The 24,829-nt window shown below is 49.1% G+C and overlaps 1 protein-coding gene and 1 pseudogene across 1 annotated transcript; both read right to left on the bottom strand.

Annotated features, from left to right (window-relative positions):
* Positions 1-24,829, bottom strand: part of LOC134491938 (zinc finger protein 345-like) — a 105,019-nt pseudogene that overhangs the window by 47,931 nt on the left and 32,259 nt on the right.
* On the bottom strand, positions 18,850-24,424 carry LOC134491933 (zinc finger protein 506-like). The gene is made up of 5 exons (XM_063296019.1): positions 23,537-24,424; positions 23,199-23,334; positions 22,992-23,068; positions 21,179-21,305; positions 18,850-20,421 (listed from the first exon to the last, which is right to left on the bottom strand). The coding sequence occupies exons 1-5, from the start codon at positions 24,209-24,211 to the stop codon at positions 19,259-19,261; spliced, it is 2,178 nt and encodes a 725-aa protein (XP_063152089.1). The 5' UTR covers positions 24,212-24,424; the 3' UTR covers positions 18,850-19,258.

Raw genomic sequence — 24,829 nt, forward strand, 5'->3', positions numbered from 1 at the left:
TGGCAGAGAGGGCTAAATTAAGTATTAAATATAGGGATGAGGGATAATAATTTAAATTTTTTTTGGTAAAAACTGTGTTTGATGGGTTCTTCGTTTTTTAAGTGGGGGAAAAAATTGTGCTGGATGAGAATATTGTTTAGTGAGATGAAATGAATTATAGAAATAATGTTTCTTATTGTTAAAATTAGAGTACGAGATTGATGTATTTTTTATGTATATCTTCACTGTTGTTTATTCATTAAGTCGCTTCCGACTCTTCGTCACTTCATGGACCAGCCCATGCCAGAGCTTCCTGTCGGTCAACACCCCCAGCTCCCCCAGGGATGAGTCCGTCACCTCTAGAATATCATCCATCCACCTTGCCCTTGGTCGGCCCCTCTTCCTTTTGCCCTCCACTCTTCCTAGCATCAGCATCTTCTCCAGGGTGTCCTGTCTTCTCATTATGTGGCCAAAGTATTTCAGTTTTGCCTTGAATATCATTCCCTCAAGTGAGCAGTCTGGCTTTATTTCCTGGAGGATGGACTGGTTTGATCTTTTGGCAGTCCAAGGCACTCTCAGAATTTTCCTCCAACACCACAGTTCACCACATCTTCACTGTAGATAGTTGGAATTCACTCTTTATGTATTCTTTTCTATTAATTTCTGCACCTTTTTAGTTTTTTTAGTCCTTTTTTCAATCTTTTTTATCTTTTTATCTATGTTTTGAAAATGTAATATAGATATATTAAAAAGATGGGGAAAAACTCGATGTTATGGGGATGCAAGCAAGATGAGGTCAAAAAAGGCAAGTTGATGGCTTTGACCTGTGATGAAAACTCCTACCCTATTTATGTGCTGCTGCAAACTTATCTGTTCAATTTCAGCAAAGACATTGAAAACAGTGTAGTTGCATTGGCTAATCTGCATTTAGTAGCTTACCATTTTGAAGCAACTGGAAAATTTCCCTCAAATTTACCTTTGCACATGTGTAATACCATTAGTTACAGGGATGCCCACAAGATATGGTAAAAGATGTCAAGATGGCAGCCCTGATGGTGTGATGGAAGCTCTGTTTTTTACATATGTTTCCAAGCAAGTAGAAGATTCCCTTCAAGTTTTCCTTTGCACATATGTATTACCATAATGGCATTTTCATAGCCACCTTCTGTAGGGTTTGTCCCATCATCTATAGCCTAATTCTGAGGTGGCCAGGGAGAGGGAGAAATGCCTATGGGTTTGGAGAATGATGAACTTGAAAAAAGAAAGTGTGGAAGAGCAGGCACCTGTTCTGCCTTTGTCCCCTCTTATTTGAGCCTTTTCCCCAGCTGACGGCAATAAAGCTGCAACCTTGAAACAGGTGTGGGAGGAGAATGGAGGAGATAGATGTATTTTGGAAGCTCTGCAGTCACCAGCAAACAGAAAAGCAGCCAAATAAAAAAAGGCTGTTTTTCCTTCACAGAGACTAGTCCAGAGGAAAAAAAAGAGGCAAAGCACAATGGAGGAAGGTCCAAGTGCTTTACATGCTGGCCGTTAATAGAGAAAAGTAGAAGAAATCCCAGAGAGAGGAATTAAAGACAGAACAGTGTCTGCAAGGGGAAAACACTGCTCTACAGTAATAATAGTATATAATATAGAAGTAATAGTAATGGTATAGAAGTAATAATAGAATATAGTGCAGAGAAAGTTTTACTTGTAGCAATAGAAATAGAGTGTAGGGTAAGATAGAGACAATAGGAAACACTCACAGACTTGTAATTTTCATATTTCACTTTTGTATTTTTTTAAAAATAAAACATCTCCCCAACCCTTATAGGGAGATAGAAAAATCCACCTGTCCAGGGTCCAGTGCTTTGGTGGCTCTCTTGAGTCTGGGTCAGTCTAATTGGGTACAGTTTGAAAAAGAATCCATGACAGAAAGTAGGAACCACAAAGATCAGGAAGGGCTGAAGAAGAAAGGTGTAAAGAAGCCTTTGGCTCCTGCCCAAATGAAAGTAAGAGATTGGGAAGTTAGAGAGACCTGTAGTTACTACAACTGTGGGAAAAGTGGACATTTATTGAATAACTGTAAAAACCAGAGGAAAAAGGGAATGTCTGCAGTAGTGTAAACACCTCTGCGGAACAAAATTATGGTTCCAGCAAAAGTTAATGGTGTGACTGTCAGAGGCCTGGTATATACTGAGAGTAGAAGGACGTTAGCATGTCCTCACTTAGTAAAAAAGGCAGTATATATGGGAAAAGAGCCTTTCACAAGTGTGTTTGGGCAGACTGAGATGGTCCCATTGGTTAAAGCCACAATACATGCAAAGGGAAATGAACAGGTAATGGTGATAAGGGTAATCCCTAAATTACCATGTCAACTAGTGATTGGAACAGATTTTCCAATTACTAAGGTTGGATTCAAACAAAAGGCTTAAGGAGAAAGCTAAAGTAGTGGGAGTAACCACAAAAGCCCAGTCTAAGGCTGAAGTAAAGGAGCAGAAACAGGAGGGGAAGGAACCAGGGATCCTTCCTAACCATGCTGATAGGTAATAGGGGAAGTGGGATGTCCTAAAAAGGAAAAAGCCTTACAAAAGTCTGATAAAGCTAGTGGTGAACCCATAGGGGTAAATGGGCACCAACTTAGGGCCCTTGCAAAACTTAGGGCCCTTACAACAACAAAAACATTTTGATAAGGAGAAGAGTAAAGTCAAGGAAATGATTGGAGAAGATGGCAAGAAGGTGATGGGCAGCAGGGAGAAGGTGGAACTGCTTAATTCCTTTTTTGCATCTGTCTTTATGCAAAAGGAAAAGATAGTCCAACCTGTCAAAAGCAGCACCGTGGGAGACTAAAGAGGAATGCAGGTCAAAATAGATAAGGAATTAGAAGGAGAACACCTAGCTACTTTGAATGAATTCAAGTTTCCTGGACTGGACAGTTTACATCCCAGGGTACTGAAGGAGCTGGTGGATGTGATCTCGGAACCACTGAATGAAATCTTTGAGAGCTCCTGGAGCACAGGGAAGCTGCCGGAGAACTGGAAAAGAGCTGATGTGGTTCCAGTCTTTAAAAAGGGGGAAAAAGTGGATCCAGGAAACTACATAATAATCAGCTTGACCTCAATACCTGGGAAAATCCTGGAAAAGGAAATCAAGCAGCAGGTTTGTGAGCACCTAGAAATGAACAAGCTGATTACTAGAAGCCAGCATGGGTCTGTTAAGAACAGGTCATGCCAAACAAACCTCATTGCCTTCTTTGATAAAGTGACTAGTGGACCAGGGGAATGCTGTGGATATAGTATGCTTAGATTTCAGTAAGGCATTTGATAAAGTAGACCACAGCCTACTTCTTGGTAAGATGGAACAGTATGGGACAGACAGTACCACTACCAGATGGATCTGCAGTTGGCTGACCAAGCATACTCAGCATGTGATCCTTAATGGAACTACAATTACATGGAGGGAAGTATGCAGTGGGCTACCTCAAGGTTCTGTCTTGGGCCCAGTGCTCTTCAACATCTTCATAAATGACCTAGATGAGGAGATTGAAGGGGCACTCATCAAATTTGCGGATGACGCAAAGCTGGGGAGAATTGCTAACACTTTGGAAGATAGACTCAAGATTCAGAAGGATCTTAACAGACTTGAGCATTGGATTCTATCCAACAAGATGAAGTTCAATGGTGAGAAACGTAAGGTCCTACACTTAGGCAGGAAAAACCAGATGCACAAGTACAAGATAGGTAGTACCTGGATGAACAGTGGTGCCTGAGAGGGATCTAGGTATCCTGGTGGACCACCACTTAAGAATGAGTCAGCAGTGTGCTGCAGCTACCAAGAAAGCCAATGCAGTCCTGGGCTACATCAACAGAGGCGTAGTATCAAGATCATTGGAAGTGATAGTACCACTCTGTACTGCACTGGTGAGGCCACAATTGGAATACTGCGTCCAGTTCTGGTCACAGCAATACAGAAATGATGCTGAGGCCCTAGAAAGATTGCACAGAAGAGCAACAAAGATGCTGAGGGGGTCTGGAGGCTAAATCCTGTGAAGAATGGCTAAAGGAACTAGGTATGTTTAGCTTAACAAAGAGAAGACTGAGGGGAGACATGATAGCAGTCTTCCAATACTTGAAGGGCTGCCACAGGGAAGAGGGTGTTGATTTATAGCAGAGGAACTGGTCAAAATCTTTAGTAAGGTAGGCATACCAAAGGAGATCCTCACAGATCAAGGATCTAATTTTTGCTTAAATATCTTTAAACTGATTTAGGAATAAAAGGGGTGTGTACCAGTCCTTATCATCCTCAGGTAGTGTCACTGAATAGATGAATCAGTCCCTGAAGGCTGTGCTTCAGAAATACACAGGTCAAGACCCAGAATATTGGGATACTTGGCTGCCATTTTTGCTTTTTACATAAAGGAAAATCCCACAAGCATCCATGGGATTTAGTCCCTTTGAGTTATGGAAGGCAGCCTTGAGGGGTTTTGGACATTATTATGGAAGGTTGGTGTGAAAACTCAGGAAGTCCTAAGAACTTAATAGAATATATATTAACTCAGAGAAACAAGTTAAAGGAACTAGGACACATTGCCCAGGAACATTTATGAACAGCCAGAGAAGAACAGAAGAGACAATATGATAAGAGTTTAAAATCAAAGCAATTCAATGTAGGAGACCAAGTATTATTGTTTTTGCCTGGCAAACTACAAGCTAAATGGCAAGGTCCCTATATACTAAGGAGAACTGGGCCACTGAAATATGAAAGTGAATTGGAAGAAGGGAAAATTTACTATGCTAACCTCTTAAGGAAATGGCATGATAGAACTGACCTTCAGATGGCTTTGCTTATGCTAAAGGAAAGAAAACCAGAATTGTTGGACCAAGTTTGGGATATAATACTGCAACTATCACATGGAAAAGTGCATCTTAATTCAGATTTATCTGAAAGTCAAAAGAAATATTTAGAAAAGACTGTATGTCATGCGCTGCCTACTACTGAGTAAGACACAGACACTAATTTAGGGAAATCAGGTTCTGGTTTATTTCAGCATAGTGCATAGCTAGAAAAAGCTGAGAGTGAAGGGAGCGCGCCGGTATGGGGTTTAAATAGCCCGCGCCGGTCACCGCCCCCCCACCTCGGGTTGTGTCATCCCCCCCAAGCCGTGTATGCTTCGTTGCCGGTAGGTGAGGGGTTGCGGGGCCCCTGCTGGTGCCCCGGGCTTCTCTCGTAATCATCTCCTTCCTCCGGCTGGTGATTACTTTCAGCTGGGCGATATCCTTTGCGTTCCTGCTGACAGCTCCAGGCGTGCCTCGTGTTCCGCCCTGTCTTTTGTCGCTCTTTCTTCCCCCTTTGCGTTCTTTTGACTGGATTTTCCGGCGGGGGTCATTCCCTTCTCCTCGGGGTCTGTGTCTGTTGTTGTGCGTGGCTTTGCTTATCTTTTAATCCCTTGCTCTTGTTTCCGTGGTATTGTTATGTGTGCCGTTGTGCTGACGCATTCAGCTCAACGGTGCTCATGACATAGTGCCCCCCTTTCGAATGGTAGCCCCCCCCGGCATTCCGGTTTTTTCCGGGAGAGCTGTCAAATTTTTTTTTTGATATTTCCCGCCGGAGTGCTTTCTCCCCTCCCCTTGCTCCGCCCTCTACCGCGTTTCCATTTTTTGGGTGTGTTCCGAGTGCGCATGCCTCGACCACACCCTGCTCGTTCTTGCTCAGTTCGTCGTCAGAGGAGGCGTGGCTGGTTGGGTGCTGTTTCAACTCCAGGTAGGATCCTTTTTGTTTTGTTGATTGTTTTGTTTTTGATGTTCACCGTGTTGTCATGTGTGCATCATGGCTATTTGCCCTCTGGCGATGCACCTATGACCAATCTTCCCTCCCCAATGGGCCCGGTGAGGGTGGGGGGAGGATGAGTCTCAGGGGGAAGGAGGTCTACTCAAGTCGCGGGCTTGGGGGGTCCCTTCCCCTGGGGGCGACGCGGGTGGCGGGGGAGGCCCGAGGGGGGAAGTGTGTCCTAAGGGGCCGGTTCGGCTGGGCGCCCCTTTGGTTTGTCGGGGTACGTCGTGTGGAATGCTTGGGTCAGGTCCGGTGCCTTAACGTGTTGAGCTGCCACCCATTCTGGGTGGGGGAAGTGTTTCCATTTTACTAAATAGTGTAGTGTGCCCCGTTGTCGGCGGGAATCGAGTATTTCTTTTACCTCGAAATGTTGGCCGTCGATCATCACTGGGGAGGGCAGAGGCGTGCTTGGGTGCCATCGGGAGGTGGTTGCTGGTTTCAGGAGGCTGCTGTGGAATACCGGGTGGAGTCTCCTTAGATTGTGCGGCAGGTCCAGGCGTACTGCCACCGGGTTCACTATTTGTGTTACTCGAAGCGCCCCAATATACTTAGGCCCCAGTTTCTTCGAGGGTTGAGGTGATTTCATGAATTTGGTGGAGAGGTAGACCATATCCCCTACCTGGAATGTCGGTTGCTGGCGCCGGTGCTTGTCGGCCTGTTCTTTGTAGGCGGACTGTGCTTCCTTCAGCGCTGCCGTGATTACTGGCCATGATTCCGCTATCTTCTGTCCCAAGTCGCCTGCGCCCAATTGGGGTCCCGGGGGTTGCGGTAGCTCCGGTATGGGTATGAACTCGTGCCCGGAGACTACTTCGAACGGGGTTTTCCCTGTACTCGTGTGAATGGCGTTATTGTAGGCGACTTCTGCAAACGGAAGCAGGTCGACCCAGTCGTCTTGGTGGTAATTGGTATATGAACGTAGGAATTGTTCTAGTGTGGCATTGAGGATCTCCGTGGCTCCGTCCGTCTGGGGATGCCAGGCTGTGGATAGGGCTTGTTGGGTCCCAATCAGTTTTAGAAAAGCCCGCCAGAATTTCGAGGTGAATTGTGTGCCCCTGTCGGTCACCACGTGTACGGGACATCCGTGTAAACTGTACACGTGTACGAGGAAAAGTTTAGCCAGCTGCTGGGCGGACAGGACTGATGCGCAGGGGATGAAGTGCGCCTGTTTAGAAAAGTAGTCTTTCACCACCCAAATGGTTGTTTTCTTCTGGCTGGGTGGTAGATCTACTATAAAATCCATGGAGATTTCCTCCCATGGTCGGGAGGGCTCCGCCACCGTTTGTAGTAGTCCCGGAGGCTTTCCTGGTGCCCGTTTGGCCATTGCGCATATCGGGCAGGATGCTACGTAGGCCTTAACATCCCGTCTCAATGCAGGCCACCAGAACTGTCGTTGTGTTAGGTGCAGGGTCTTTAGAAACCCGAAGTGTCCCGCTTGTTTGCTGTCATGTGATCTGCGCAGGATTGCCTGGCGCTGCGAATCCGGGACATATATTCTGCCTTCCCCCCATGCTAAGTCTTATTCCATTGTCACCTTGTTGGGGTTTGCTAGTAGCCAGGGGTCGGTTTTGAGGGCGGCGGTGAGGTCCGCGCGTATCCCTCCTGGCAGTCGCGGGTGGTGCCGTCTGTTCTCTGGTTGGCTTGCCGTCAGTTGAGACGTGGGGTTGAGCTGTTTCTGAGCGCTGCTTCGGGTGGTCACTGCCATTCCCAGCTGGGAAGCGGATAGCACCGTCCCAATCAAATCTGGGACGGGCTCTTCGTCTTGGGGCAGTCGGGAGAGGGCGTCAGCCAGGAAGTTCTTTTTGCCCGGTATGAACTTCAGTTGAAAGTTAAAGCGGCTGAAGAATTGGGCCCATCTGACCTGTTTCGGGCTGAGGCGTCTGGGCGTCCGGAGGGCCTCGAGGTTCCGGTGGTCTGTCCAGACCTCGAATGGTTGGGTGGCCCCTTCCAGTAGATGCCTCCATGTTTCTAGCGCCGATTTTACCGCGAACACCTCCTTCTCCCATACGTGCCAGCGCCTTTCCGTCTCTGAGAATTTCCTTGACAGGTAGGTGCATGGTTTCAGGATTCCTGCAGGGTCCTTTTGGAGCAGTATGGCCCCCAGGGAGAAGTCTGAGGCGTCGGCTTGGACCACGAACGGCTGTTCTGGGTCCGGATGTGCGAGGATTGGCTCCGTTGTGAACAGCGCTTTCAGTCTGTTGAACGCTGTCTGACATGCGGGAGTCCAATTTAGTACTGTCCCTGGGTTCTTGGCTCGCCGTGTGTCCCCAGCCCCTTTAGTTTTGAGTAGGTCTGTTAGGGGGAGGGCTATCTCCGCGAACCCCCGTGCGAATGACCTGTAGAAGTTCGCGAAGCCGAGGAAGCTTTGAAGTTGGCGCCTGTTACGTGGGCGTTCCCAATTCACCACTGCCTTGACTTTTGCAGGGTCCATTTCTATGCCCTTGCCGGAGATTTGGTACCCCAGGTAGTCTAGGTGTGCTTTATGGAATTCGCACTTAGATGGTTTGGCGTAGAGTTTCGCCCTTCTTAGCTTTTCGAGGACTTGCCTGACTAAGGTTACGTGTTCTTCGTGCGTCTGGGTATAGATGAGGACGTCATCTATGTAAACTAGTACCCCTTGGAACAGGTGTTCATGCAGTACCTCATTGATGAGCTGCATGAACACTCCCGGGGCCCCCGCTAATCGGAATGGCAGTACCTTGTACTGAAAGGCGCCTAGAGGGCAGTTGAACGCTGTTTTCCACTCGTCCCCCTCCCTAATTCAGATCCTGTAATATGCCTCGCGGAGGTGCAGTTTGGAGAATACTCTCCCCGTGGACAGGTGGGCGAGCATGTCTTTCACGAGGGGTAGGGGGTATTTATTGGATAGGGACGCCGCGTTGAGGCCCCGGTAGTCGGTACAGAGCCGTAAGGTGCCGTCTTTTTTCTCTCGGAAGAGGATGGGCGCTCCGACCGGTGAGCATGCTGGCTCTATGAAACCCCTAGCCAGGTTTTTATCGATGAACTCCCGGAGGGTTGTCATCTCCTTCGGGGTCATCGAGTAAATCTTTGGCCTGGGTAAGGGGACATCGGGAAGCAGCTCAATTCTACAGTCCGTCTTGCGGTGGGGGGGTAGTTGGTCCGCCTCCTCTTCCCCGAAGACCTCTGAGAAATCGGTATATTGTTCAGGTAGTTCTTCTGGGGTTGCTGTGTTGTCCTGGGCTACTGCCTCTGCCCGTCCCACTGTGGGGTTGAGCCTGCCCGCCGGAACTGGAGCCCGGTACGCGCCGTCGTCGAATTGGAAGGTGCGGGTCTTCCAGTTAATGCGCGGGTTGTTGGTCGCGAGCCACGGTATTCCTAGTACTATGATGGGTCGCCCTATGTGGGTTACCACAAAAGATGTTTGCTCGGTGTGGGTGCCCATTTGCAGGGTGACGGGCTCAGTCTGCGTCGTGGCTGGTTTCCCTCCCGCTGTTGAGCCGTCCAGTTGGTGGAAAGCCAGCGATGTGGGGAGGGGGAGGCAAGGCAGGTCGAGCTTGGCGACGATGTCGGGGTGAATCAGGTTCTTGGAGCAACCCGAGTCCACTAGCGCCGCAGCCGTGGTGGCTCTGGTGCCGAAGGAAAGCCTGATTGTCCCCATTATTACGGAGCTTTCGTCGCTCTGTCTATGTGTTTCGCGCCCCTGTCCCACCACCTGCCTCGCGGCGCGTTTTAAGGCAGGCGGGGAGCGTTTCCCGCCAGCCGGTCTGGGACTTCAGCGTCCTCCCCCGCAAAGTAAGCGTCCAAGTCTTTGTCCGGTGTTGCTGTGGCTCCGGTCATCCGGCGGGGGGGGGGGTGGGTTAGTTGGTTTGAAGGGCGCTTTCAGTGCAGGTTTGGGAGCACTAGTCGGCGTTCTGTTGGAGAAGCAGTCTGCCGCTTTGTGCCCCATTTTCCCGCACTTTGCGCAGGGTCCGCGAGCAAACTTCTTCTTTTGGTACGTGGGGCCGGCCGGCCCCAAGTGTGGCGAGGGTACCTTTGGGCTGTTGCTTGTTCTGTCCTCTGCCGTCATCATTAAGAAAGTGCGGTGAGCGTGTTCCGCTCTCCCCGCTAGGTAGATCCAGCCTTGCAGTGTCTCCGGGTCATCCCGATAGAGTGCCCATTGGAGTACCTCGCGGCTGAGGCCCCTTTTGAACATCTCTATCAGGGTAGTCTCAGACCAGTCGTTAATCTTCCCTGCGAGGGCTTTAAATTCGAGGGCGTAGTCCGCGACAGTTCGTGTGCCCTGTTTGAGGGCTTGAAGCGCACTTTTAACCCTCTCCTTGGCTAGCAGGTCCTCAAAATAGTGCTTCATCTCTGTGATGAAGGCGTGAAAGTCAGAGAGGGCTGGGGAATTGGACTCGTACATTTGGACGTACCAGTCCGCCGCCCTGTCTTGCAACTTGATCGCCACGGCTGCGATTTTGTCCGCTTCGGAGTCAAAGGAGTGTCTGTGCCGCCCCATGAACTCCCTGGCATTCGTGATGAAAAATGACAGCTTCGTAGGGTTCCCGTCGAAGGAAATGGGGAAGTCCTTTGGGGCCCTGGTGTTCGGTGGGTCCCCCCTCCTCGCGTCCCGTCCCGTGGCTTCTTCCGCCGGGGAAGCTTGCCTGTTAACATTTGGCCCATGGGGTGCCAAGACCCGCTCGGGGTTTGAATAGGGGTGGGTACCTGTGCTGGTATGGTCATGTAAGGCATGGAGGACATCAACGACTGCAGCATGGTCCCGAGGTCCCTTAGTTGGGCTTCCATGGCCGTGAGTCTGGCTTGCGTTTCTCGGTCCAAGGCCCGCGCCGCAGCTGTGATCGGACCAGTCGGCGTCTCCGCGTAGTTGGGCCACCGATGGGGTTCAGGCGTTTCCGTCCGCTGGTCAGCTCCCTCGACTTGGGAGCGAAACGGCTGGTTCGCCCCTCCGTCCTCCACCGCATTTCTTGCAGTTGGGCTGAAGCTCCACGCCTGTGGCTGGGGTGCGATGTGGGGCGGGGAGGTCTCCGTGGGTCTTGGGAGGTATGTTGCTCCCTCCCGTGGTCAGGTCGCCTCCGCCTCCCTCCGGGGGTGGGGCTGAGGCTCGGGGTGGGCCGGGAGGGTGTCCGTGGCTCCTGGGGGTCGTGTTGCCTCCAGCCGCTGTCGGTTCTCCTCCGCCTCTCGCCGTACAACTCGCCCGTCCTGGTTTCGGCGCATCGGCTCCATCGCTCTCCGCTCGTGTTCTTCTCGCCGTCTGTTCCTCCCGCGGCTCGTTCTTGTCCGGTGGGGCTTGGCGAGGCTGAGTTTAGGACTCTCAGCTTTATGTCATGCGCTGCCTACTACTGAGTAAGACACAGACACTAATTTAGGGAAATCAGGTTCTGGTTTATTTCAGCATAGTGCATAGCTAGAAAAAGCTGCGAGTGAAGGGAGCGCGCCGATACGGGGTTTAAATAGCCCGCGCCGGTCAGCGCCCCCCCACCTTGGGTTGTGTCATCCCCCCAAGCCCTGTATGCTTCGTTGCCGGTAGGTGAGGGGTCGCGGGGCCCCTGCTGGTGCCCCGGGCTTCTCTCGTAATCTTCTCCTTTCTCCGGCCGGTGATTACTTTCAGCTGGGCGATATCCTTTGCATTCCTGCTGACAGCTCCAGGTGTGCCTCGTGTTCCGCCCTGTCTTTTGTCACTCTTTCTTCCCCCTTTGCGTACTTTTGACTGGATTTTCCGGCCGGGGTCATTCCCTTCTCCTCGGGGTCTGTGTCTGTTGTTGTGCATCATTTTGCTTATCTTTTAATCCCTTGCTCTTGTTTCTGTGGTATTATGTGTGCCATTGTGCTGACGCATTCAGCTCAACGGTGCTCATGACACTGTATACGATTTTAAAGATATGTTCACCAAGCAACCAGGATTAATGATTCTGGTGGAACATAGCATAGAAACAGGAGAAACTTGACCTATTTGACAGTATCCCTACAGGATTCTCAAACTCTTGGAAGGAGTATTATAAAGTGAAGTAGATAAGATGCTCCAAATGCACATTATAGAACTATCTGTAAGTGATTGGTGTTTTCCAATCGTATTAGTGCCAAAACCAAATGAAGAAATATGATTTTGTGTAGACTCTGGCAAATAAACTGAGTGGCAAAATTCAATCGGTATCCAGTTCCTCGGGTTGATGACCTGTTGGATGGCCTAGCTGGAGTCAATTACTTATCATCCTTGGACTTAACCAAAGGATATTGGCAAATTCCACAGGAACGCTATTCAAAGGAGAAAATGGCATTTGCCACCCCACAGGGCCTCTTTCACTTCAAGAGAATGCCTTTTCATCTATATGGGACACCAGCTAACTTCCAGCATCTTATAAATAAGATCCTGCCTGGTCAAGGGGAATGGTGTGCTGCATATCTAGATGATATCCTCATCTATAGCAAAACATGGGAAGAACACCTCCGATACTTGAGGTTAGTAATCAACAGCCTAAGAAAAGCTGATCTAACCATAAATCCAAAGAAGGGCTATCTGGGATATCAAGAAACCCGGTATTTAGGGTTCATGCTTGGAAAGGGGGAGGTAAAGCCTGAACAAGGGAAGGTTGAAACTCTGAAACAAGTGGACCCCCCCCCCCCCAAACAAAGTAAGAAGACAGATCTTTCTTAGGACTAGTGGGGTATTACCAAAAGTTCATACCTAATTTTTCTACTTTGACTCATTCCCTCACAGATTTAACAAGAAAAGTAGAACCCAGGAAAGTGAAGTGGACTAAAGGATGCCAAGAGGCATTTGATAAAATAAAAAATGCACTGTGTGGCAAACTGGTATTAAAAGGACCAGATTTTACCCAACCCTTTGTCCTACAAATAGATCCCTTTAATGTAGGAGAAGCGCTTATCCAAAACCATGAAGGGATGGACCACCCTGTGATCTACCTCTCAAGGAAAATCCTCCCAAGGGAACAAAAATACAGTACCATTGAAAAAGAGACATATGTTTTAAAATGGGCAATCCCTGCTCTATGGGTATATCTATGGGGTTGGGAATTCTGTGATAACTGACCATAAACCACTCACTTGGCTGCAACAAATGATACCAATTCTAACTGCAAACTCTACAGATGTTTGGGATTTCCTGGACCATGTTCCTTGCACTGTGAATGGCTGGACCCAAGTCCAAGAGCCCGAGAGTCCGCTGCTGCAGCTTCAGAAAGTGGCACAGATTGTGTGATGGCAGTGGAGCAGACAGATAGGATGACCTCCCCTGGCAGCCAGACCTACTTCATGGACACTAGTGTCGTGGAGTGTGGTAAGCTCCTGGCTGGACTTTTGGCCGTATGACTGATTTTTGGGAGCTTTGGACCCTTACTGGCATTTGAGTGGTTTGGACTCTTGGAGGCATTTCTGTGTGACCTGTTGGTGGCTGCAACAGCACTTGGTGTGGCACAAGTTTTTGGACTGCTGCTCTGATTTCTTTTTAGATCAATCTTTGTATTGGCTTATGATATTATTCTGGAAAGTTGTTTGGGAGATCCTACAGTTGGGGGGGGGGATGTTTGGTGAGAGTTAGATGAGTGTGGTTGCCCTTCTCCCCGGGTGAGAGTTCCCTACTTGGTGGGTGAGAGTGACCAGGCAAGGTGGTGCTTGTGAGTGTGAGTAGTTGCAGGATGAGTGTGGAGGGGGAGGAAGGGGTGTTTGATGTGACCTTCTCTGATGTTGAGGTGAGTGGAAGACTGGTGGCTTGAAGGTGCTGAGAGCAACTGCTATAGCACCTGTTGGGTTACCTTACCCCTGGTTATATGTTAGTTGAAGTGGATTCCCCTTTTAGATCAAGAGAAGAGATTTGAGGATGGGGGATGGAATGGTTGGTGGGGCGAGCAAGGTAGGACAGTGTATTTCAGTGGTGTTAGGTAAAGGGAAATATGGCGGGAGACAAGGAGTGGGCAGCTTTCGGGGAATGTGGCCTCAGTCTCTTATACTGATCTTGTGTTCTGGCCCCTTGAACTCAACCTATTTACCTGGTTAGCAGATCTGTGGAGGCCTGGGCTTTAGGTTGCTGCTTTTAAATGCCGGATCAGCCTGTAATAAAGCTTGCCTTATCGCTGATTTGATTCTTGCAGAGAAGGCTGATCTAGCTTGTATTATTGAGACCTGGCTGGGGCCAGAGGGTGGGGCTCCCCTCTTGGAAATGTGCCCAGCGGGTGATCGAGTGTGGCACTGGCGTAGACTACAGGGCCGGGGAGGGGGGGTGGTTGTCATCAGAGAATCTCTGGTGGCCTCCAGGAGCATCGCTCCACAAGTGCCCCGTTGTGAGACCCTTTTTCTTAGGTTGGGCTCGAGGGACCAGATGGGACTGCTGCTGCTGTACCAGCCTCCCTGTTGCATAGCAGCTTCCCTGCCCAAGCTCCTGGACCTCACTGCGGGGCTGGTGGTGGAGTTCCCCAAGCTTAGTTTTGGGGGACTTCAATTTGCCATCCCTGGGGCAGGTTCAGAGGTAGCTTGGGAGTTCATGGAAATCATGACTTCCATGGGCCTGCCCCAGGTCATCCTGGGCCCAGCCAAGAATAGTGGTCACACACCTGATCTGGTGTTCTTGTCAGAGCGGTGCTTATGTGATCTGGAATTGGTGGACCTATCCTTGGTCCCCTTGTCATGGTCAGATCACACCTTGGTGGCTATGAGCTTCTCTAGGGCCCTACCCCTCTGCAGGGAGGCAGGACTTATTAGATTGGTCCACTCAGTGACTGATGGACCCGGATGGGTTTCAGAAGGAGCTGGAGGTTATAGCATTAGATCTGCTGCATAGTACTTATCAGTCCCTAGTTGCCACCTGGAACAGGAAGGTGACTAGGGTTTTGGACAGGATTGCACCCATGCAACCTCTCTTGATCCGTGAACTTCACTGCCCCCTCCCCCATGATATATGAACAAATTGAGAGAGATGAAACAGATTAACAAGAGCGCCACTGGCAGAAGATGAAGAATGAACTTGATTGAACATGGGTAAGAGCTGCCATTAAAGCCTACCTCATGGTGATTCATGTGGTGAAGTGTAAATACTTTTCTGCACTAATTGCATTTGCAGATAATTGCCCAGAAACCTTCTTTAAGGTGACCCATTTCCTTTTGGGGAAGGAGGATACAGAGGTCCATCTACAGGGTTGTGCTGAGGCATTTGCTTTTTGCTTGGATTCGTTCCCAGTTAGTTGTTGGCATGGCTGCTGGTCTGGTGGAGGTATCTGGGGCAGGTTCTTGCTTGGTTATCTGGGAATGGTTTGATCCTGTTGCTCCTGAGGAGGTGGACAGGATCATAGGGAGTGTGAGCACTACCACCTGTGTTTTAGATCTGTGTCCCTCCTGGATTGTGAAAGCCTTCTGAGAGGCGACATGGAGGTGGGTTCTGGCGGTGACTGTTTTTCTGGGGGAGGGGTGGTGCGCCAACCTTTTAAGGAGGTTGTGGTCTGCCCTCTTCTTAAGAGGCCATTGCTAGATCCCACCCTTGGATTACTTCTGCCTTGTCTCCAATCTTCCGCTTTTGGGGAAGGTTGACAACAAGATGGTTGTGCTGCAGTCCAGAGGTTCCTGGATGAAACAGATTACCTGGACCCTTTTCATTCAAGGTTCAGGTCTGGCTATGGGATGAAAATGGCATTGGTAGTACTTTTTGATAATCTCTGGCAGGAACAGGATGGGGATAGTGCATCCATCTTTGCTCTACTTGACCTTTTGACAACCTTCGATACCATCAATCATGGTGTCCTTCTGGAGTGGCTTAGGGGGTTGAGAGTGGGGGCACTGCGTTGTCCTGGTTCATTTCCTTTCTCTGTGGCCATCCCCAGTCGGTGTTGATAGGGAACGAGAGGTCCAGCCCTCGGCTCCTGCTTTGTGCGGTTCTGCAGGGTTCGGTACTTTCTCCGCTTTTAACATCTACATGAAGCTGCTGGGTGAGATCATCCATTGCCATGGGATGAAATATCACTATGATGATGATGATACTCAGCTGTATAACTCACCCTATGGTGAGCTAGGTGATGCCGTGACCCCCCCCTCACAGTGCTTGGAGGCTGTTAAGGTCTGGATGGGGAGCAACAGGTTGAAATTGAACCCTGGCAAGATGGAATGGCTGTGGGTTTGGGACTCTTTGGTTCATGAAGAATTGCCATCTTGGTCTTGGATGGAGTTGCACTGGCCAAGACAGACCTGGTGTGTAATTTGGGAGTTCTCCTGGACTCGCAACTCCTGTTTGAGGAACAGGTGGCAGTCATGGCCAGGAGGGCCTTTGTACAACTATGGGTTATGGACCAGTTACACCCTTTCCTGGACCAAAAGGCCCTGCTCACAGTCACCCAAGGCCTAGTCACCTCCTGTCTTGACTGCTGTAATGCTCTCTACACGGGGATGCCTTTGAAAAGTCTCTGGAAGCTTGGCTCAAAATGCGGCAGCCTATGTGGTTTTGTGCAAGCCTAGATTTGCACGTGTCACCTCTTTTGCAGGAGCTGCATTGGTTGCCAATTTGCTTTTGGGTTCAATTCAAGGTGCTGGTTATCGTCGTCAAAGCCCTACATGGTTTGGGGTCAGGTTATTTGAAGGGCTGCCTTTTCCCAGTTACATCTACCCAACCCACCAGATCGGAGAGGTGGGGTGTGTTACGGGTCCCCCCCATTAAGGAGGTCCATCTAGTGGGACCAAGAAGAGCCTTCTCCATGGTGGTTCCCTCCCTGTGGAACATCATCCCTGCAGAGACTGGCCCCCACCTTAATACTCTTGCCAATCAGCCTGGGGATCCCAGGTTGATACGGAGCCCATCAAATGGTTTGTTTGAATCCACTGTCACCAGGAGGGTGGGGGCATAGAGGGTTTTATTTCTGTAAGCTGCCCAGAGTCACTGTGAGTTGGACGGCCCTATAAATTTAATAAATAAATAAATAAATAATTCATGACCGACCAGATGGTATCTTGACACTACAACCCTACCAATTTGGTATTATACATTGAGCTGTACAGCAAAACCTCATTGCTGACTTACAGTGGAATGGTAAAGAGACTGAAATTGCACTAATGTTGTTTAAAAAAAAATCAAAGACTTTTTTTTTAAAGGAGTGAGGTATGTGGAAGAGCAGGCTACTTAAAAAATTTGCAGGCACCTGTACTGCTTTTGTCCTCTCCTATTTGACTCTTCCCCCCAGCGTCAGCGTGGCAGAGTCGCCAATAAAGCTGCAACCTTGAAACAAGTGTGAGAGGAGTCAGGAGTTTTGGAAGCTCTGCAGCTACCAGCAAAGAGAGAAAAGCAGCCAAATAAAAGGCGGCATTTTTCTCCTTCAGAGAGACTGGATGGTCCAGAAGAAAAAGGAGAGGCGCAGCAAAGCATGACGTGGGAAGGTCCAAGTGCCTTATATCCTGGCCACTAATAGAGAAGAAAAAAGTACAAGAAATCCCAGAGAGAAGAATTAAAGACAGAACAGTGTCTGTAAGAGGAAAACATTTCTCTATAGTAGTACAGGTAATCCCCAACTTACAACCATTTGTTTGTGACTGTTCAAAGTTACAACGGCACTGAAAGTGACTAATGACCAGTCGTCACTTACAATCGTTGCAGCGTCCATGCAGTCACATGATCAAAATTCAGGCGCTTTGCAAATGGCGTGTATTTATGATGGTTGCGGCGTCCTGGGGTCATGTGATCGCAACCTTCCCAGCTGGCTTCCTACAAGCAAAATCAATGGAGAACCACGAGATTCAATTAACAACCGTGGGGTTTGTTTAACATCCATGTGATTCGCTTAACAACTGCTGCAAAAAATGTGAAATCGGGAGTGATCACGATGCCTCGGTTAACAATGAATTTTCTGATCCCCATTGTGGTCATAAATTGAGTACTACCTATAATCGTATACAGTATAAAAGTAATAGTAATCGTATAGAATAGTAGAATATAGTGTAGAGAAAATTGTAATTGTAGAAATAGTAATGAACACTCGCATATAGACTTGTTTCATATTTCGCTTTTGTATCTTATTTGTTTTTAAATAAAACATTTCCCCAATCTTAGAGAGAGGGTCCAGTGCTTTTGTGGTTCTTCTGAGTGTGGGTCAATCTAACTGGGTACAGTTTAAAAAAGAATCCATGACAAACAGGTCACCCATATGGAGAATTTCTGGTTATCATCCTGGGCGCACATTTCCAGCAGTGGCTCAGTTGAGAAAAGAGGTATATTTGGTATATTGGAACTAGTAGAATGGGATCTGGCCTGGGGGGCGAGCAGATCATGAAGGAGTGTGGGATGGGGACTTGCCCACCCATTTACTGAACCAAAGACAACAATGGAGGGCAACAGTGGAATAATTACTCCAAATATATCCTCTGGAATAGCACTGGAACAATACCTTAAAACATCTTGTATTAATAAGCCCAGCCCACTCAGATAGGAAGCCCCTTGAATTCAAACAGACTGTTGTTTATTACTTTAAATATCATTTTGAGCTTGCCAGGTGATGGTCTCTCACCTGCAACTCTTCCTGCTCCTTCTGCTCCACCACCTGGCTCAGGAGGAAGCCTTTGCCCTGGGCCACCATGTGGGAACTGCTCCAGGAGAACTGGGTTTAGCATCTGAGCCTGTCTTTAGAGCTTCAGCCACTGACAGCAAAGACAAGAGGAGGTAGCTGCAAATGTCTTAGGACCCCTTCTTCCCTGTAAGTGGACGTTCCTGAAGCTCTGGTGCTGGACCTCTGAGCTGATGGTTTCACAGATTTTCATGGAACCTCTTTCCACGCTCCAAGTATTTATACGGTTCTCCCCAGTATGGATCCTTTCATGAGGAGTAAGGGAGCAATTTGTACAGAAATCTTTCCGCATTTCCTGTATATGGCTTCTGCCCTGAGTGGACCCTTTTATGGCAAACAAGGTTGCTGGTTGTACTGAAGCTTTTTCCACAGTCCATGCATTTGTATGGCTTCTCCCCTGTATGGATCATTTTATGGGAAGTTGGATGTTCTGTGTAAAGCTCTTTCCACACTCCATGCATTTATGTGGCTTTCCCTTATATGGATCCTTTTACGGTATGTAAGGGAACTGCTCACGTTGAAGCTCTTTCCACACCCAGTGCATTTATATGGCTTTTCCCCTGTGTGGATCCTTTTATGGAAAGGGATCTGCTCTCACCAATGGTCTTCCCACACTCCATGCATTTATATGGCTTCTCCCGTGTGTGGATATTCTGATGGGAAGTCAGGTGAGTTTTCTGAGTAAATCTCATTCCACACACTTTGCACTTATATAGTTTCTCCCGTGTGAATCATTCTATGGCTGTGGAAATGCTTTTAATCTTTATTCATCCATTTATCCAGTTTCTCCTGTGTGGATCTTTTATGGGAAGTAAATTGAAGCTTTTGACTATAGCTCTTTCCACACTCCGTGCACTTATGTATTTTTTCTTGCGTGGATCCTTTTATGGAAGGTAAGGGAAATGCTCTCACTGAAGGTATTCCCACACATCATGCATTTATATGGTCTCCCTTATGTATGGATCCTTTTACGGGAAGTAAGCTGAGTGCTCCCGAAGCTCTTTCCACATTCCATGCACATATACGGCTTTTAACCTTTCTGTATCCTCTGATAGGAAGTCAAGTTGAATGTTTTGGGTAAAGCTCTTTCCACATTCTTCACATTTATATGGTTTCTCCCCTGTGTGAATAATTTTATGGGAATTAAAATTAGCCTTCTGAGTAAAGCTCTTTCCACATTCCATGCACTTATATGGTTTCTCCCCTGTGTGGATCCTTTTATGGGAAGTAAGCTGAGTGTTCCACCTGAAGCTCTTTCCACACACTATGCACTTATATGGTTTCTCGCCCGTGTGTATCATTTTATGGGAATTAAGATTACCCTTCTGAGTAAAGCTCTTTCCACACTCTGTGCACTTATATGGTTTCTCCCCTGTGTGGATTTTGTTATGGGAAGTTAGTTGAAAGTTTTGGGTAAAGCTCTTTCCACACTCTTTACATTTATATGGTTTCTCACCTGTGTGAATCATTCTATGCGAATTAAGATTACCCTTCTGAGTAAAGCTTTTTCCACACTCCATGCACTTATATGGTTTCACACCTGTGTGGATCCTCTGATGGCAAGTCAGTTGGAAGTTTTGGGTAAAGCTCTTTCCACACTTTTCGCATTTATATGGTTTCTCCCCTAAATGGATTTTTTTATGCGAATTAAGATTACCACGCTGGCTGAAACTCTTTCCACATTCCACGCATTTATATGGTTTCTCCCCTGAGTGGATCCTTTCACTGGTTGTAAAGGAACTGCTCTCACTTAAATGCTTTCCAGTCTCTGTACATTTATATGGTTTATTTCCCATGTTGGCTTTTCCACGTAAAGAAAGGCTAGAAGTCCAACTGTAATTTTTTTCATCCTCTTGGCATAGATCCTCTTTAGTGTGAATTGTGTTACGTTCGTCTAAATCGAAGCCCTCTTCGGATGCTTCCACACTTTCCACTTTTATTTTTTCTTTCTGATCTTGTTTGGGAAGAAAGTCTTGAATTTCAGTGGATGGGAAACTTGACCTGCTCTTACTCCCATTTTTTGACAGATTTCCATCCTGCCCTTTTGGTTCCATCGGATTTGCAAACTCCTCTCTTCTCTCTTCAGGCCTGAATATTTGGAAGGCTTCCTTGTTCTCTTGCACATTATTCCCTTAAAAGAAAAAGAATAAATGAAAATTGAGGCAAGGTGGGGGAAGCACAGTAAGAATTCACAGCACAGGAAGTGAGTGTACATTTCCTAGTGAAGTTCTGCCAAAGCTTCTCCTCTATTTTGAAAGGCTGTTTTGCTGACCAGCATTAAATACTCTGATATAAGCCTTACTAAATTTGGAGTTTGAGAGACAGTTCATTATAAAGTTCATATGGACAGAACTCCGCAGTACAGATCACTTATGAGCTTCGGAAACCTCAAAAAACCCCCACCATTTATTAAATAAAGCAGCACATTTGCTCCTTTGCACCATTTTGCTCAATAAATTAATTCTCCTTATGGATTTCTATCAAGTCTCAGCTGGAGTCCAGTTCAAGGAAACGAGGAATCGGGGAAGAGAAGCTTGTAATATTTATTCTAGAGGTAGACAAGGGGAACGGTGGGAGTATGGAGGTGTGGTTCCTAGATCTAATGTCCCGTCTTTAACTACCTGCCATTAACTGAGAAAAACAATAGTTTGTAGAGAAAACAGGGAGGGATTTGGGCAACACAAGGAGCAGTCAATGTAGTAACGGTCATTTACATCTAGTGCCATTTAATCAATCTGCCACCAGTACGGTATCAGATCCCCTCCTTCTCCCAGCCAGGTGAAGTTGTTTGGGGATTCCTTAAAAAGAAAAATAATCAGCGGTATCTGTCCTATCTGTCCATAAAGGATTTCTCCTAAGCATCTGAGGACCGAGCAGAGGAGCCTTACCCAGAAAGGCCACATTCCTGGAGTTCTCCAGCATGACTTCTCTGTGCAGGGCTTTTTGGTCGGGATCAAGCCGAGACCACTCCTCCTCAGAGAAATACACAGCCACCTCCTCAAAAGACACCAGAACCTGGAGAAAGAAGTACTCTTCTGAGCAGACAAGTATTATTTGCAAATTCTCTCCTTTGGGTTCAAGAATCCCCAAAGCAGAGATTTGCAGTGGGTGAAATGGGCATCTCCTGCAGGTTTAAAAATCTAATGTGAGAAAACTGACAGAGCTCACAGGCCTTGACTGATGTAACATTTGTGGACGAAACAGATTATCTGAGGAAGCCGATTATCTAGACTCGTTTCAGTCAGGTTTCAGGCCGCGATTTAGCATGGGGACAGCCATGGTGACGCTTGTAGATGACCTGTGGTGGAGCTGGGATGGAGGTGATGCAACCAACCTTGCGTCCCGTTCTCTCTCAGACGCTGTCGATACCATCAACCATGGTATCCTTCTGGACTGGCTGAAGGGGTTGGGGATGGGGGCACTTTCCTCTAGGGGTTTTCAGTCAGTATTGGCTGATGCGGAGAGGTCATTCCCTAGGCTCCTGCTTTGTGGGGTGTCAAAGGCCTCAACACGATCTCCTCTTCTATTGGACATCTATATGAAACCGGGTGGCTGTGGGGGTTTGGACACCTGGCTCTGTAGATCTCTGATGTTAGATGGGGTGGCACTTCCCCATTCAAGGGTGGTGCACATCTTGGGGTACTTCTGGAATCACAGCCTAGGAAGGCCTTTGCACAGCTTCAATTGGTGCACCATTTGCATCCTTTCCTTGATTCCTAGATTGGAGGCCCTTCAGTCACTCATCCATGTGTTCTACATGGGGCTGCCATTCAAGACCACTTGGAAGTTTCATCTGTTCCAGAATGCAAAACTGTTTCCTAGTATGCTTCAAGGGGAATTCAGTGCTGGTTGTCACCTAGAAAGCACTACATGGCACAAGGCCTGGTTATTTGAAGGACCACCTATGTCCCTTGGCATCAGCCCAAGGCAAAAGTCTCCAGGTCCCTTCAATTAAACAAGGTCATCTACTGGGATCAAAGAGGCATGTCTTCTCTAAAGTGGCACCTGCCCTGTGGAATGAGATTCCTTTTGATATCCTGTGGCTCCCACCCTGCTGGCATTCCAAAAAGCCTTAAGGATCTGGCTGTTTTTCCATAACTTTGGTTAGGATAGTCAGGGTCCCTGCCCAATTAGGATTTAGTTGGATGGTGTTTCGCTGGATAGACCATGGTTGTTGTAGTTCTTTATTCTCTTTTTATTCTGTTGGTTTTATTGTATACCGCCCAGACTTGGTTGGAAATGGCTGGTGTATCAACTATACTAAGTATGCAGGAATCTTGGGCCCTTCTGTGAATACAACCAAAGTTTCTCTCTGGACCAATTCACAATTGGTCTATCACTGGTTGTCATTTTTCACCACAGTTGCAGAAAGACATGCTGGTGGGATCTTCTCTAACATTTTAGTGGACAGACTGCAAGGTCTCCTAAGAGATCAGTCCTGCCCCCCTCAACACCTTCACGAATGTGTGGGAAGAACTCATCAAAGGATTTGATTTGGGAGGCGCCATTAACATTCAGATGACACTCAGTCCAATTTTGGATTCACGTCAAACCCACAACAGGGGAGGAAAGCTAAGCATTACTGATCACCAAGCTGAATCCCAATCTCATGTTCCTTAGAACCAGCAATATCACATGAAGAGCACATAACAAGAGACCTCCAGCTGATCTCTCTATCTTCCCTGACATTTCCTCTCCTACCTGAGGTGGGGGTTCAACTGCGCTTTCAACTCCGCCAGAGAAGGGAAAAGAACCTACGCATGCTGACTTTTCATCCCCTGTGAGATAAAAGTGACATAAGCAGAATTTTTAGACATATAATTACTAATACTTATGGGGAAGTATTATGCAAAAGAGGGCACACAGAATGAGAAAGAACTGCCTTCTTTCTGAGGAACCTTCTCTTACCAGAGGAGGCGTCCGGACTTTGATCTTCACGGAAGATCCCCCTGAGCAGCAGCTCCTGGAAAGGATCGAGCAGATCCCTCCTTTCCTCTGGGTTTTCAGAGACTGACTTGAAGTCGAGCCTCTGGACCTGATCCACCTGGAAAAGCAAAGCAGCACAAATAAGACAACTTATAAAATAGAAGCGGATTCCCACTGCCTCCTCAAAGGAACAACTTGCCTTAAGAGTTAAACATTTTTCTTAGTATCTTCAGAACCCTGTCAGGGAGATACAGAAGAATCCCAACCTATGGTTATTCTTTGACATCCCATTTTGAGCTTGCCAAGTGAAGGTCTCTCACCTGCATCTCTCCCTGCTCCTTCTGCTCCTCCGCCTGGCTCAGGAGGAAGCCTTCGGCAAGGGCCACCGCCTGGGAGCTGGTCTCTGCTCCACACTCCCGCACCCAGCTCTCCATCTCGGGGGGCAGGACAGCCAGGAACTGCTCCAGGATCACCAGGTCTAGCATCCGCGCCTTTGTGTTCCTTTCTGGCTGCAGCCACTGGCGGCAAAGGCGGTGGAGGTGGCTGCACAATTTCCGGGGGCCCTGGTCCAGCAAGCTGCAGGACAGAGCACCCATCTTCCTCCTGGTGGTTTCTCGCAGAGCATCCTGAAGGTCCTCCACCTTCCCCCATGGCGCCTTCTCCAACGAGGGAGCATCCTCCTCCCCCTGCAGCCCACCCACCTCCTTTGGAAGGGGAGACCCGAAGTCAGCGGCCACGATCTTTTCTGGCGCAAGATGCTCCTGGTGGGGGCCTCTTGGGGAAGTCTCTGCAGGGGCCTCTTGCGGGGCCCCGTGCCCCTGTCCCACCTCCCCGAGGAGGCCTTTTGGCAAGGTCCCATTCGGAGCCAGAGCTGCCTCCTCCTCCAGCGGGCTTGCCCGCAGAGCGCTCTCCAGGGCGGCAGCAGGCCAGCTCGTCGCCTTCCTCGCCAGGCCCAGCGCCTTCTCCAGCAGCGGGCGCAGCTCGTCCAGGGGCATCCCGTCGGGGCGCTGCGCCCAGCCTTCCTCTTGCAGGGCCTCGCCCAGGGCCAGCAGCCGCCTCGGCCGGGCGCGCCCTTCCTCCCGCAGCAGCGGCTCCAGCGCCCGGAGGGCCTCCCGCGGCCGCTTCTCCAGGAGCGCCTCCAAGGCGGGTCGCAGAGCGTGCGCTGCGCCCGCGGGAAGGCCCGGTCCCTCCGCGCCCTCCAGCGCCGCCACCAGCCCCAGCAGCGCCGCCCGCCCCGCGCCGCCGCCCGGCCTCCTGCGCCGGCTCCGGCCCGCCGCCGCCGCCGCGCCGGCCAGGCCCCCCCCGCCGCCCGGCCGCTCGCCGCCCGGGTCCGGGCCCGCGCCCGCGCCCAGCGCCTGGATGCCGCGGAGCAGCGCCATCTCCAGCCGCAGCAGCCCCTGCAGCCGCTCCTGCGCCGCCTCCGAGAGCGCCGCGTGCCGGGCCAGCAGCGCCTCCCTGCCGCGCCGGGCCTCGCTCAGCTGCGCGCGGAAGCGCCCCAGGTCCGGCGGCTCGTCCAGCTTCACCGCCCAGCGCCAGCGCGCCCGGACCGGCTCGGAGACGCGCGCCGCCAGCAGCGCCTCCGCCTCGGCCAGCCGGCGCGCCAGCCGCTCCGG

This window comes from Candoia aspera, chromosome 2 (assembly GCF_035149785.1).
Source record: "Candoia aspera isolate rCanAsp1 chromosome 2, rCanAsp1.hap2, whole genome shotgun sequence".
NCBI lineage: Eukaryota > Metazoa > Chordata > Lepidosauria > Squamata > Boidae > Candoia > Candoia aspera.

Excerpts from the sequence above, each read along its gene's own strand:
- LOC134491933 (XM_063296019.1), bottom strand. The coding sequence starts at position 24,211 with ATGCCCCTGGACGAGCTGCGCCCGCTGCTGGAGAAGGCGCTGGGCCTG. Across the intron at positions 23,335-23,536 it reads AGGAGCAGGGAGAGATGCAG|GTGGATCAGGTCCAGAGGCT; the intron begins GTGAGAGACCTT and ends TTGCTTTTCCAG. Across the intron at positions 21,306-22,991 it reads CAGTTGAACCCCCACCTCAG|GTTCTGGTGTCTTTTGAGGA; the intron begins GTAGGAGAGGAA and ends TTCTTTCTCCAG.